The sequence below is a fragment of the Mastomys coucha genome, unplaced genomic scaffold (assembly GCF_008632895.1).
Source record: "Mastomys coucha isolate ucsf_1 unplaced genomic scaffold, UCSF_Mcou_1 pScaffold15, whole genome shotgun sequence".
NCBI lineage: Eukaryota > Metazoa > Chordata > Mammalia > Rodentia > Muridae > Mastomys > Mastomys coucha.
The window spans coordinates 151,475,087-151,489,214 of record NW_022196897.1 but is presented as its reverse complement, the minus strand read 5'-3'; the positions used below and the strand labels follow the sequence as shown (position 1 = coordinate 151,489,214).

The 14,128-nt window shown below is 48.5% G+C and overlaps 1 protein-coding gene across 2 annotated transcripts in view; it reads left to right on the top strand.

Moving 5' to 3' along the window:
* Nucleotides 1–14,128, top strand: part of Slc13a3 (solute carrier family 13 member 3) — a 69,809-nt gene that overhangs the window by 14,780 nt on the left and 40,901 nt on the right. For both annotated transcript variants that reach the window (XM_031372768.1, XM_031372769.1), the window contains exons 2-3: nt 9,461–9,726; nt 13,014–13,177. In XM_031372768.1, coding sequence (XP_031228628.1) covers nt 9,461–9,726; nt 13,014–13,177 — 430 coding nt within the window. The remainder of the gene's footprint in view (nt 1–9,460; nt 9,727–13,013; nt 13,178–14,128) is intronic.

Below are 14,128 nucleotides of genomic sequence, written 5' to 3'. Positions count from 1 at the left end.
GGCCGCCAGGCATACATACCCACAACAGCAGTGCTAGGAGGTTGAAATCCTTCAGGAGAGCGTTAAGTAATAAAGGCGAGATTTGAACCCAGGCACCATGGCACTGACACCACGATATAAGCTACAGGTTCCTGTGGTCCAGGTTTCTACCTCTGTCTCAGTTCCATGTCTACTGCTGTCTCCACGGCCCTTGCTTTGGGGGGGACTGCCTGTCTTCCAGGCAGACTCCTCCATGTGCTAGTGGGATGGCCTTGTTCCTACCCTATCTATTTGCAAATAGGCTCAGGGAAGGAGGTGGCTTGACCACAGTCAGAGCACCTAAGCCTGACACTTCAAACCCTGCTTGGCTCCTTCCCTGCTGGAGCCCCAAGGTCAGGGCCTCACAGTGGCTGTGCATTCCCAGAGCCTACACAAGTGTCAAAGAGGCAGGTACCACTGAGGGCAGCTGGTCCCCAAGGATTGCCTGGATCTCTACCACCATCCTAGCCACACACACATACACACACACACACACACACACACACACCCTGACAAAGGTCCCTGCTGTAGCCTAGGGTGAAGTTGGTGAGGGGAAAGGAGATCTTAGTGGGGTTCAGTGTCCTGTGATCTCCTGTCCTTGGCTAGTTCCTTCTCTTTCCTTCATGGGTAGAGGGGCCAGCCTGGACCAAGGGGGAAAAGTCACCTGGGGCTGCCTGGAAATCATTTCCCAGCTCAAAAATTAACCTTCTGACACGGCACTTTCTCCCCTCCCCCTGCCTGCTTCCTCTGAAGACTTTAATCTCTGTGGCGAGGTTCGGCCTAAACTCAGAAGCATTCTTTTGTTAAGGGATTACAATGCTTGCTATGAGAAGGAAGACCAGGTCCTATCGAGTATGTCAGGGTAGCCCTGGCATAACTTTGGCTAAATCAAGAATGATAACCAGTTGTCAACTCTGCCCTCGTTCCTAATCAGGCTAAGATAAGAGTGAGCCCAGGATACCCTGCAGAGCAGGTTGAGGAAGGGGCTGCCAGATAGGGACAGGTACAAAATTTGTGCTCTAGTACACAGTGGTACATGCCTGGAATCCCAGAGCTCATGAAGTAGAAGCAGGGGGATTAGGAATCCAAGTCCAATAATAGCTACATAGTAAGTTTAGGGCCAGCCTGGGCTACACAAGACCCTTGGCCCACAAAACCAAGTAATCCACCAGGTGAAAACCAGAGCAAAGTTCTCTCTCCCCGGCTTAGGACAGGAGATGAGTGGAGGCTCTGACTGAGAAGGGCAGCTCTGACTGAGGGGGCAGCTCTGACAGACCTGCTCCCTGTTCCCCGGGGCCCGCCTCAGCTCCTTGTAGCCCCTGTCTGGAGAGTTTACCTTCACCCGTGAATTGTGAGAGGTTGTTGGGATTCTCTCTGCCTAAGCATCCTCTCACCAGCTGGAGCTGATTGCTGGCTTGCTGTCCATAATCTGACCTCCCTCCAGCCCCGAGGTCCGCACAGGCAGGGCTTTTGTCTGGATTTGCTTGCCTCCATGCTCGGGCGTCAGGTATGGTATCAGTAGATACCAGCTCCAGGGAAGAACAAATGCTCCAAGCCAGGCCGCGTGGGCTCACGTGCAGGGCACAGCAGAGTGAGTGGTGGGGCCAGCGTGAGAAGAGCCATGGTCCCTGCAAGGATCAGATCAGACGTGCTTTTTCTGGTTGTTGGTGTGGGTGAAGAGGGGACATTCTTCATAGGGGGAATGCCCCACCAGAGGGAGGGGTGGGGGTGAGAGTAAAGGGGAGCTCAGGCCCCTAGGGACAGAAAGTACTGCTCTCAACTCTGCACTGTGAGCCCCCCTCTGTGCCCAAGTGCTCCTGAATGCCCAAGAGATGCTCCAAAGTGCTTTTCTGTGGAATTTCAAAGTATTAAAAGATTTGCTTATCAAAAGGAAACTGGGCCAGAAAACCTGCCTCTTTGTGATTTTGTTTGTTGGTTGGTTTGGTTTGGTTTTTCAAGACAGGGTTTCTCTGTGTAGCCCTAGCTGTCCTGGAACTCACTCTGTAGACCAGGCTGGCCTCGAACTCAGAAATCCACCTGCCTCTGCCTCCCAAGTGCTGGGATTTAAGGCATGCGCCACCACTGCCCAGCGTGATTTTTTTTTTTTATTTGTCTGCTTTTTGAGACAAGGTCTCACTGTTTTATCTCAGGCTGGCCTTTTGGCTTCTTGCTTTGGCCATCCTGAGTACTGAGGTGACAGGCATGTATCACCATGTCCAGTCTTGATTTTTTTTTTTTAAATTGGTGAAGCCACAGACGTCTCTGGTAATGAGTAGACATGTTGAGAGAATGCTCACCCTTCCAACTTTGAAGGCAATGTCAATAGAGGGTTGGATTTGAAAGAGTTCCAGGACCGTGTGCTAAAATGACCTGCTGTCTTAAAATCCCCAACTTACAGATGTCAAAGCTGAGGCCTGGAGAGGCTGGGAAACTTTCAGGACCATGGAGAGCACACAAAAACACTGAGGTTCTGTGTCCTGGCCAAGGTATGGGAGCCACGGGGGTCACATCTCCACTGTAGCTCACAGCAAACCCATTCCACTTCTGCCTCTCAACCCCTTGGTTCATGAGCTCAGGCCAGCCACATCCGCAAAGCGCTGGCTTCCTCCACCCTTCCAGGCAGGTTGAGGCCACAGCTGGAGCATGGTCCCTTTGCATTTGCTCAGAGGTCCCTGGGAAAGCACTGGATCTTCTTAGCTTCCTCTCTGGGTCACTCTGGTTAACGTCTTTGTCTTCTTGGTTTGGTTCTGCCTAGAGGTTGTGCCTCCTAAGTTTGCTGAAGGACCAGATGACTTGGGGAAGAAAAAAAAACAAGACAAAACAAAACAAAAACCCCACTGATGGTGGAGGACCCTGAGAATGAGACCCGGAGAAGATGGCAGTCTGAGAGGCCAGGTGCCACAGCAAAAAAGATGTCCCAGCCAGGGCCAGGAAGAAGTTGATGTAGATGGGACCCAGGAAGTAGTTGAAGTGGGAAGTGGTCATTAGCATAGGAAGAAAAAAGAAGTCTCTCTACTACAAGCCATCCAAAAACCAGAGCTGCATGTCATGAGCTTACTTAAAGAAGTAAAATTTAGAGTTCTAGTTTCTCAGTGGCACTAATCACATTTCAAGAGCCTGCTCACTAGAGGAAGGCACTAAAGGATTCCATTACCATGGAAAGTTACTGTGAGTGGAATTGCTTTCCAGGGTCTGGAGGCCTGAGGCAGGGTGTGGTGGAATTCTTCCAGAACCCTTTGAGCCTCGGTTTATTCCTCTGAAAACTGAGAATCATGATTCTTAGATGTCTGCCTTCCATAGGAGCCTTTGGGGATAAAAGCCTGAGAATGCACATTGAAATGTGTCATTGATGGAGAATTATCTTAGGGATGAACTCACAGAAAAACCTTCCTTATTCATGCTCTGTTATTCTAAATCTCCACAGCTAACACAGGCATGTGTGTACATGTAGGTGTATATACGTGTGTGTGTGTGTGCATATGTGTATACATGTAGATACGGGATGTAAGTACTTGTTAGTGGAGGGGTGTATGCATGTGAATCTATTTGAGATGGGATTTAAGTATGTAGTTCAGACTGGTCTTGAACTCACAGTGATCCTCCTGCCTCTGTCTCTCAGGTGCTTGGGATTACAGGTGTGTACCACTCAGCATGTCCAACTCTCCTTTTGTTGACCGTTCTTGTCTTTGGTCTGTTTTCAATATCCCCCTTGCTCCCTCTCTCTAGAAGGCTTCATGTGGCCACCTACTGCCTGAGCCCCAGATTCCACCACCCTCTACTGAGTGTCTACTTTTAGACCCATTTGCTAATTTATGTTTTATCATTTTATTTATTTTTGTGACAGTGTCTCACCACCCCTGGCCTCAAGGTTGCAGCATAGTCCAGACTGACCTAATGCTAATCCTCCTGCCTCAGCTTGCCCAGTACTGGGATTCTGAGCATGTGACACCTTGTCTGGGGCTTCTGTTTCTTATTTGGGAGGCCATTGCCTCTGCTTTAACCTTTCACTGAGGAGAATCTTCTCTGCAGTTCCCACTCTGTAGCACAATCCTTCCTGGGTTTATTAGTCTCTTCCCGGCTCTGGTCTCTCTTACTTCTCCTGGCAGCATTGCGCAGGTCACCTGGATGCTCATCAGATCCTTAGGACCATTTTTTTTAGAACCAAGTCTTGGAGGAAAGAGTGGGGACAGCACCTACTGCTGGAACCCAGTGTGAAGAATGTCACAGGCTTGAGCTAGGTTTGGGCTTTTATGTCTCTTTTAGTCAGAGTGGCTACCAGATTGGGTGTGATAACATATTCCTGTCATCCCAGTATTCTGAGGTGACTTGAGATGCTGAGCCAGAGGTCAACCTGGGATACACAGTGATTTTAAACCCTATCTTTTATTCCTAAACCTCAAAACAACTAAAATCAGTGGCCACCAGAACCCTGAGCCCTCAGTCCCAATGCTGATCATGACCACCACTGCTCTGCACCTGCCACAGACAACCTGCTTCCTGCCAAGGGTCCTGGAGTCTCTGCAGTCAGCTAACCTGGACTCTGTACTGTCACATAGCTCAGGACACTCCCTCCCCCAGGTTGCACGGACAGTAAAGAAGGTATCGCTTCCCAGAAACCAATGTACTGAGTGGCTCTGAGGATGCACTACCAACACAAGGGTCCTCCTAATGCTAACTCCTAATCCCACTTCAGCAGCTTCATCTTCATACCTGGGGGTAAACTTAGCTCTTTCATTCATCATCAAAAGTGGCTTCTTGTTCTACTCTGTCCCTTTTTGTGGCTGATCTCCTATTGCCCCAGCAAGGTGGCCACAATAGAAAAGACTTTATTTTGTTAGCTCCTACCCTTGTGCCTCCCACCTACTAATCCTGCTGCCATCAAGCGTTCAAGAGCTTTGCTCTGAATCAGTTCTTCCCACCCCCACCCCCACCCCCAGCTTGGTTGGGAGGAGATAAGGCGCAGTGGTCCTTATCAGCTCCCTGGAAAATCTGAATCCATTGTACACAGGATGGTCTGCTAGGGAAGCAAAGATATTTGGGGTCACCAGCAGTCTTCCAAATGCTAACCAGAAAAATAATGAAACGTGTTCCTGACCCGTGTGCTGCTCAAGGCTTGCCGCCTTCCCAGCTTCCTGTCAGGGTCAAAGCCTCCAGGAAGGAGATCTGTACAAATGGAGTCTTTAGGGGAAAATATGGAAACCAAGACTCCTGGGCAGACTCAGTAGCCCAGGAGCTGTGGCAGGCCTTGGCTTGCTGGGCATGACTGAAATTAATGGCTTTCTGCAATCCCCTATGAAGAGAGTCGGAAGGGAATAGTGGCCCCATAGAAGTTTTTGGAAGACACTAATTGAGCCTATGTGTGTGAGAGGCCTGGGACTTAGGGAATATTCTGGAAATGTCTCTGGGCATCATTGCTACTGCCATGACACATCTACCTGATGACACAAGTCAGGATACAGGAGGAAACAGGACTCAGGCTCTCAGATCGACATTTTCAGGTAATTTCAGGCACCTTGCCTGGCAGGTATTCCATTCTTCTTGTAACGCCCTTGTCAAGGCAGCCCTGGGTTATACTGGGCCCATAGACTGAAACAGGAAATGGCCTTCCTTGTCCATTCTCAAAGAGCCACTGGTGTGCAGGCACAAACCCTGCCAATTCCACTTCTGCTCTGCAGAGCAAAGGCTGAAACCAGCAGGGCAGGGAGAAGGAAAAAGGGGAGGGGGCTTAATGATTGGTTTGATTTCCTAAGGAGCTATTGGAATATTTCATTTTTCTAATTCCATTCTTAGAACTGAGTGAGTTACATTTTCAAGACATTTATTTCCCTTAAATTGTCGGCAGGAGATGGTCCAGTTTCTCTTTGTCACTCCTTTAACACTCTAGTCCCTGGGAGGCCTCCTCTAGGTTTCGTTTGATGAGTTTCAGCCTGAGTGTTACAAGCCAGGAAACCATATTGTTGCCTGAATCTTAGGCTGGGATTTTATATGTGCACACTGCTCCCAAACACACCAACTTTTGATTAGTCAGAGAGTCCAACTTGCAAGATTCCTCTATGGCACCACAAGTCTCCTCTGGGACCTGAGTGTCCCATGAGAAAAAAATACCCAAAGGCTACAGGACAGAGGAGGAGGGCCTGACCTTCGGACTCCGTGGAAGTGTGCATTTTCTGAAGAGGAGCTGAGAGCTCCTCCTGAAAGGCCAGCCAGCTTTCCCTATTTGGCTTGTAGCTAATTATTCCTCTGGAATCTCAAACAGGACCTGGGGCCACACCTACCACAGAGTACTGTGTTTTGTCCTGTGGCTGGGAGTCTACAGCCGTGACTACAGCCAGCTGCCCTACTGCAGCTGAGGGAGATAATTACTGTGCAGCCTCTGTATCCTGAAGCTCCAGCCTAGGGTCTAGCCAAGAGTACCCATCCCCACCTTCTACCCACTCACTCATCCAACTGTTCATCTGTCTCTTATGTACCTACTCATCCTCTCATCTATCCACCCACCGACTCCTCCATCTATCTACTCATCCACCTATCACCAATTCTATTCACTCATCCACTCATCCATCCATCAATCCATCCATCCATCCACCCATCCATCCATCCATCCATCCATCTAGTCATCCAATCATCTGTCTATTCATCCACTCATCCATCCATCAATACATTTATTCATCTGTCCATCAATCCATCCATCCATCCATCTACCCACCTAGTCATCCTTCCATCTGTCTATCATCCACCCACTCATCCATCCATCTACCTACTCATCCATCCATCAATACATTTAATCATCTATCCATCAATACATTTATTCATCCACCCATCCATCCAGTCATCCATCTACCTGCCAGTCGTCCACTCATCCATCCATCAATACATCTATTCATCCATCCATCCATCCACCCACTCATCCAATCATCTGTCCATTCATCCATTCATCCATCTATATATACACATACATACATACATACATACATACATACATACATACATCTATCCACCCATTCATCTGTCAGCCACTCATTCATATGTTTACTTACCCATTCTCCACTGCAGACACAAGCACTAAGTATGTTAAAGACTGTATTTGGTTCTGGAACACAGAAGAGAATGAGACACAACAAACAGGGACCCTCTTCTCATGGAATTTTGACCCTACCTTGGGAGACAGCATAAGAGACTCTCAAATGCTGGAATCTTCTCAGATTACATGCAGTAGGGCTAATTTTCTAGCCCTTTCCACTGAGTACCAGCCAGGCTATTAGGGAGCACCGTGGATGACTGCATCTTGAAAAACTATTAAACAAATGCAGATATGATTGTATAACCTAACCAGTGTCTTTGCATACATCTATCATGGAGCTTTAGTGGATGATAAGGAGAACAGTTGTTTGAAACTTCCCTGGCCTTGGAGTCCTCCTTGGGAGTATCTTCCATGACCTTAGCTGATGTGCCTCGGCGTCTGATAGAGATTACAAGATTACATAAAACCTGATCAGCTCCTGGCAAATCTCCCTTCATGGTGGTTCTGCCTGTGCAGAACACACAGCATACGTTCTGCATGTGGTGTGACATCTCCTTTCATTCTGAAGCACATTAACATGTCTACTCAAGAACCGTGGCTGGGAATATAGACAGCCCAGCTGGGGAACTGCTTGCCTTGCAAACACGAGGACCCGAGTTCAACCTTCAGAAAGCCTTCAGAAAGCTGGCGTGGAGGCTTCTGCTCATAATCCAAGCACTGGAGAGGCAAGAGAGGAAGGCCTCAGAACACACTAGCCAGCCACTTTAGCCTAATCAATGAGCTCCAGCCAACGAGAAACCCTGGCTCAAAGAAGGTAGACCACATTTCTAAGGATGATTCCTGACATTGGCCTCTACACACCAATATGTGCACACACAGACACACACACACACACAGACACACACACACACACACACACACACTTTAAAAAGAAATATATATTTCCTACCAGAAATGGTGACTCAGGCCTGTAACCCTAGATACTTGAGAAGCTGAGAGAGGAGTTCAAGTCCAGCCTAGGCTATGACATATGTTCAAGGCCAACAGGGGCAACTAGTGAAATTCTGTCTTAAAATCTACAAAGTAAAAATATAGCTAGAGCTCAGAGTTAGAGGATGATCCTGCATGCGCAAAGCCCTAGGTTCCATCCCTGGTATTTCACAAAACCAAAGACTAGACCACAACAGAACAACCTGTGTTCCCATCTGCCGGCCTCAGAATGCAGCAGATGGATGCTGGGTAGACAATGCTAGCCCTTGTTAGCTGGATTTGCCTTAGACAGGCTCTGGGTCCAGCTGGAGAGCACGGCTTCTTTTTGAGTCACACACAAAAGAAGCTTCCAGCACAGGCAGAAGGCGCTCTCCTCCCTTTGCTATAGACCTCAGAACCTCGGTTCAGAAAGCTGCCACCCTCTCTTGGAAGGCAGGAATCATCCTTTGAGTGGGTCATCCCTCAAAGGGCCCAGAGGCAGGATCTGAAATCAAGCCATGACAGTAACTCAGGGTGAACATTAGGGCAAGGGTGACGGACTCTTACTAGGAAGCTTCACTATGTCTCCTTCGTCTTGTTAGAAAGGCCACCAAACTCCCTAGTGGGAACTGGTTCCAGAATGCCATTTCCCCGGAAGTCTTGGCCAGCTGTGCCTCTAAAGCCAGAAGCTGAACGTTCACGTCTGAGCCAGAATGATGGTGCCAAGCTGGGCAGGGGGCGTGTCTGTAACAAAGTACCTTAGCCTGGGAAGTTTATAAACAATACAGGTTGACTGCTCACAGCCCTGAAGGCTGGCAACCTCCACGCTTCTGGTTAGGAAGCCAGCAAATGTCCGAGATGGAGATGTTAGCTGATTAGGAGCTAGTGAAAGCGGCACTCAACCTCAGAAAGGTGCTCTCCTTCAGAGTCCTCACAGAGCAGAACGGCCCTGAGGCCTCTCACAAGGGTGGGAGTCCCATTTCTAAGGACCCCACCTCTCATCACCACACTGGCAGAGACTGTGTATCAAAAAGGGAAGGGGGTGAAGCATGCGTTCCGATGCCAGCATCTGCCATTTTCACACTCAGCCCCCACACTGTCCCCACCGAGATCATGCTTCAGGTGCTCATGGAGGAACCTTCTAAGTTACTCTTGGTTTCCTTTTGTTTCACTCCCCCTCTACCTTTCCAGAACTTTCTAGAATTCTCTAGAAGTAAACTGTTAACAGTCTCGTCTTCAGGGTTTCCCACAGAGATAGTGGTGTGAGAGGGGAAATGTTGTCATATATGTCCAACAACGTCTGCAGTGCAGAGAGCTTCCTCGTTTTATATGTGAGCAAGATGATACCATCCACTGCTTCCCTGAGTGTGAGCCTTGATGCCCCTCCCCCCATCGCCTCTGGCCTGATGCACAAACTTCTGACGGAGTGTTCATCCCCTGCTCCACACACAGGAAGGCCGATGCCTGTATGTCATTCTGCTCATGGCCGTGTACTGGTGCACGGAGGCCCTGCCCCTGTCAGTGACGGCTCTTCTGCCCATCATCCTCTTCCCCTTCATGGGTATTCTACCCTCCAGCAAGGTCTGCCCCCAGTACTTCCTCGACACCAACTTCCTCTTCCTCAGCGGCCTTATTATGGCCAGTGCCATCGAAGAATGGAACTTGCACCGGAGAATCGCTCTCAAGGTCCTCATGCTGGTGGGGGTCCAGCCTGCAAGGTAAGACCAAGGCACAGGGGAACCCGGGGTGGGTGGAAGGAAAAGCTCTTCCTTTTTGGCCATTGAACCAAGAAACTGTCATTTCCCACATGTTTGGCTTCCTAGTTTCTTGACAACTTGATGCATTCCTTATGTATGCAGTGTAGAGCTGATTTGATAACAGTTGCCTTCAATATGCTTCAAAAATCCTCCAAAGCCAGCCATGGTGGTACACACCTTTAATCCCAGCACTCAAGAGGCAGAAGAGGGCAGGCAGGCCTCAATGAGTTCAAGGCTAGCCTAGTCTACATAGTGAGTTCCAGGACAGCCAGAGCTACACAGTGAGACCCTGGCTCAAAAAAAGGCAATAATATGTAACTCTGTCACTGGAGACATAGATGGCTGGCCCCTCCGCCTGTGTCACCAGGCTTCTTGTGCTTAGGTCAAGATCCTCTGCCCCAGAAAATGGCAGCACCCACCTCTGCCAGCTACGTAGCCAGGTCTCATGAAGTCCTTGTGGATGAACTGGGCAAGTTCAAGGGATCACACAGACTTGAGTGACAAAGCTGGCCACCATTCCAATTCTTGACGGTTGTCAGTGTGAAGGGTATTGGAGTGTGTTGTCATAATATTTAATCTCTTTTTTTTCTTTTTTTTTTTCTTTTTTTGAGGCTTCTACCCTGCCTTTGACCATTGAGTTCATGGATAAAAGACACACAACTTTTTTTTTAATAAAATAATTTTTTTCTTTTTCTTTTTTATTAGATATTTTCTTTATTTACATTTCAAATAATATCTTCTTTCCTGGTTACCCCTCTGAAAGAAAAATCCCTCCCTCCTCCCCCTGCTCATCAACCCACCCTCTCCCGCTTCCTGGCCCTGGCATTCCCCTACACTGGGGCATAGAACCTTCACAAGACCAAGGGCCTCTCCTCCCATTGATGACCGACTAGATCATCCTCTGCTACGTATGCAGCTGGAGCCATGAGTCCCACCATGTGAACCAGTAGCCAACATCAAACTAAATGAAGAGAAACTTGAAGCAATCCCACTAAAACCAGGGACTAGACAAGGCTGCCCACTCTCTCCCTGCCTATTCAATATTGTACTTGAAGACACACAACTTTTATTATTAATAATAAGCCTTAATCAACACTAGAGCTGGCCAGATATCTATTCTCTAAGCTATTAGAATTATTTCTCCATTAATAAGCCTGAATTACTACTTGCCACATTCCATCTGGGCAGCTCTTAACTCCGATTGGCTAGCCCTCATGGTCATATTTTCATGACTCACCTAACCCATGTGGCTTCCTTCTCCAGTGCCAAGCTTGGGAACCTCAAGCTCCACCTATCTCAATTCTTCCCAACTGTAGGCTGTAGGCATCTTTATTCACCAATCAGGACTTGAGAGGCAAGGTCACATAGCATCATTTGGGTCTACCTGCAGATTCTCTTGTCCTTAAGGGTGACCTTAGGGCCAGTATTTAGCATTACAATACATAGCAAAAGACCAAATCTCAACGGGAGTGGCTTGGGGGAGCCAGAAACTTAATCTCTGAGACCCACCTGGTGGTAAAGAACTAACTCCAAAAGTTGTCGTTCCTTGGACCACAAATGTATGCCATGTTGTTTGTGTACACACACACACACACACACACACACACACACACACACACACTAGATAGATAGGTAGGTAGATAGATAGATAGATAGATAGATAGATAGATAGATAGATAGAAAGACAGACATAAATGAAAGAAAAATAACAACAAAATACAGTTATCCAAACAATCCCTTTAGCACACGAGTGCCAGGGCACCACATACTAACCTCTAGTTAACACATCAACATAGTGTGCTCCCATGGCAGGCCTAACAACAGCCATCATTTGGTGTCAGGTTTAATTATCCCTGACACCTCAAGATTCCGAGTGGTTCTCAACCTGTGTGTCTCCACTCCTTTGGGAGTTGGATGACCCTTTCACAGTTGCCTAAGACCAGCAGAAATGCAGATGTTTTACATTGTGATTCACAACATTAGCAAAATTCTCGTTGAGTAGCAATGAAATACTATTAAGGTTGGGGGTCACCACAGCACGAGGAACTGTATCAAGGGGTCACATCTTTAGGAGGGCTGAGAACCACTGTCTTACAGTGTCATGGGAATGTGCTCATGACAAGATGTTTCAGTAACACTGTCCCGGGCCACTGTTCATGCTACTGAGCCATCTGTCCCCATTCAGAAGACCCGGAGGATACTCTCAGATACAAGCTTGTTTAATGCCAAGTGTACTTGGACCCTTCAGTACAAAGTCCCAGAGGGGAGGAAGAAGATTCAGCTGGGCCGAATGGACTGAAAGGCCAAGAAATACCCCCTGAAGAGGCAGCAAGGGAGCCAGAAGGGACAGGCTTAAGAAGAGACAGAAATGGATGAAGAATCTAGAAGTCACTGTAGTCATAGGGAACCTGACAGGAGCTGGAATCCTTGGCTTAATCCATGGGGAAGCCTCCATTTACCTTTACCTCCTACCTAATACAGTGTAGTTAAATGATCTCCATGCGGGAAAACCCCATGACGCTTAGATTGTGCTGGTGGGGGTGGACCAGAGACTGGAATGGCAGCATCCAGGTTGGCTTTGTGCTGGCAAGAAGCCCGGATTAGTGAGCAGTAGGAGCCATCAGACGTGGGAGCAGAAGAGGTGGGGCCAAGGTGGCAGACTCTAGTGCCGGGTCGCTTCATTCTGGAATGGACACCATTAAGGATCTGTGGGCAAGGCAGGGGAACGCTAGGCTTAGACTGACTTCAACAGTCAAATTCTTTAAGCACAATAAGCCAAGTTGCCCTGGGATCTAAAACAAGCCCCGGGGCAGCCAGGGTGGTTCAGCGGGCAAAGGCACTTGCTGGCCAGCTCAGTGACCTGACTTAGATCCCTACAACCCACACAGAGGTGAAAGGAGAGAACTGGTGGAGCTCCATCGCACAGACACTCCAAATCAAACAATATAAGCCTAGGCAGTTGTTTGCTTCTACGCTTACTACATAGTTCCAAGTCATCCAAAGCTACATAGAGAAATCCTGTCTCAGGGTAGGGGTTGGCATGAGGGGCAGTATCAACATAAGGAGGGCTCCTGTCACAAATTGTACTGACCTGAGGGGTCTGACCTCTCTACCCTCTGACCCTGGTCTCTTCTCTGGACCCCGACTTCCCTCCTGTAAAGTCAACGCTTAGACTCCCCAGGGACTAGACCATAGTCCCCTGTGAACCCCGAGTTCTAGATCCAGCCCTAACTCTTTCTGCCTCCCAGGCTCATCCTGGGGATGATGGTGACCACGTCATTCCTGTCTATGTGGCTGAGCAACACGGCCTCCACCGCAATGATGCTACCCATTGCCAGTGCCATCCTCAAGAGCCTCTTTGGCCAGCGCGAAGCTCGGAAGGACCTTCCCCGGGAAGGCGACGAGAGCACAGGTGAGGCTGGACAGGCGCCAGGCCCACACCACTGCTGGGCAGGGGGGCATCAGAGGCCCACAGGTCACTGGGGAAGGCCAAAGGCACATGCAAGTACTGGACAGGCACTGTGGGCTGAGTGTTTTAATGATGACAGTTAATTAGAATTGGATGCACCAAACTGTGCATTCCTGGACATTTTAGCCTTACACACATTATATACTAAGCAATGGGTTAAACACCCTTCCTGTACATTTGAAAGCAGGTGCTGGACTTAACTTTGTTTGAAAGCATTTGAACAGGTGCTCATAAACACCGAGACCCAGAGAAGCACCTCAGGAAACAAATGAGGCATGCGAACATCAGATGGGCAAGTGCAGGTGGGAACAGGGGCTGGGCAAATTCTCAGGCACTGCTGGAGAGAGCCTAGTCCAGGCTAGCCCTTCTTAAGGGCGTTCTGCAAGAACTTAATCAAGTTACATGAATGTTTGCAGTTTCTTTCCCAGATGCAAATCCTCAAAGAACTCTCCAGTCGACTGGCAAGGAGAGCCTGTGATGCTGTTACTACAGTGTCCTCCATGATGGGAGGAGGGATGCAGAGGGTAGGATGGTGCATGTCTATAGTCCCAGCACTCAGGAGGCAATGGCAGACTGATCCCAGTGAGTTTCAGTCCAGCCTGGTCTACATACTGAGTTCCAAGTCATCCAGAAGTACATTGAGAAATCCTGAGAAATCCTGTCTCAGAGTAGGGGTTGGCATGAGGGGCACTATCAATGTAAGAAAAGCTCATGTCACAGATTACACTGACTTGAGTGGTCTGACCTCTTTACCCTCTGTCACTGGGCTCTTAGCAGATGTTTTCACATGTCAGTGTGGGTCTCAGATGTAAGCCACTGTCTTAGATCACACAGAGAGAAGGTGGCTAAGCCTGACTTTGAACTCAGGCAGTGTATGGGCTACATCAGTGAGAA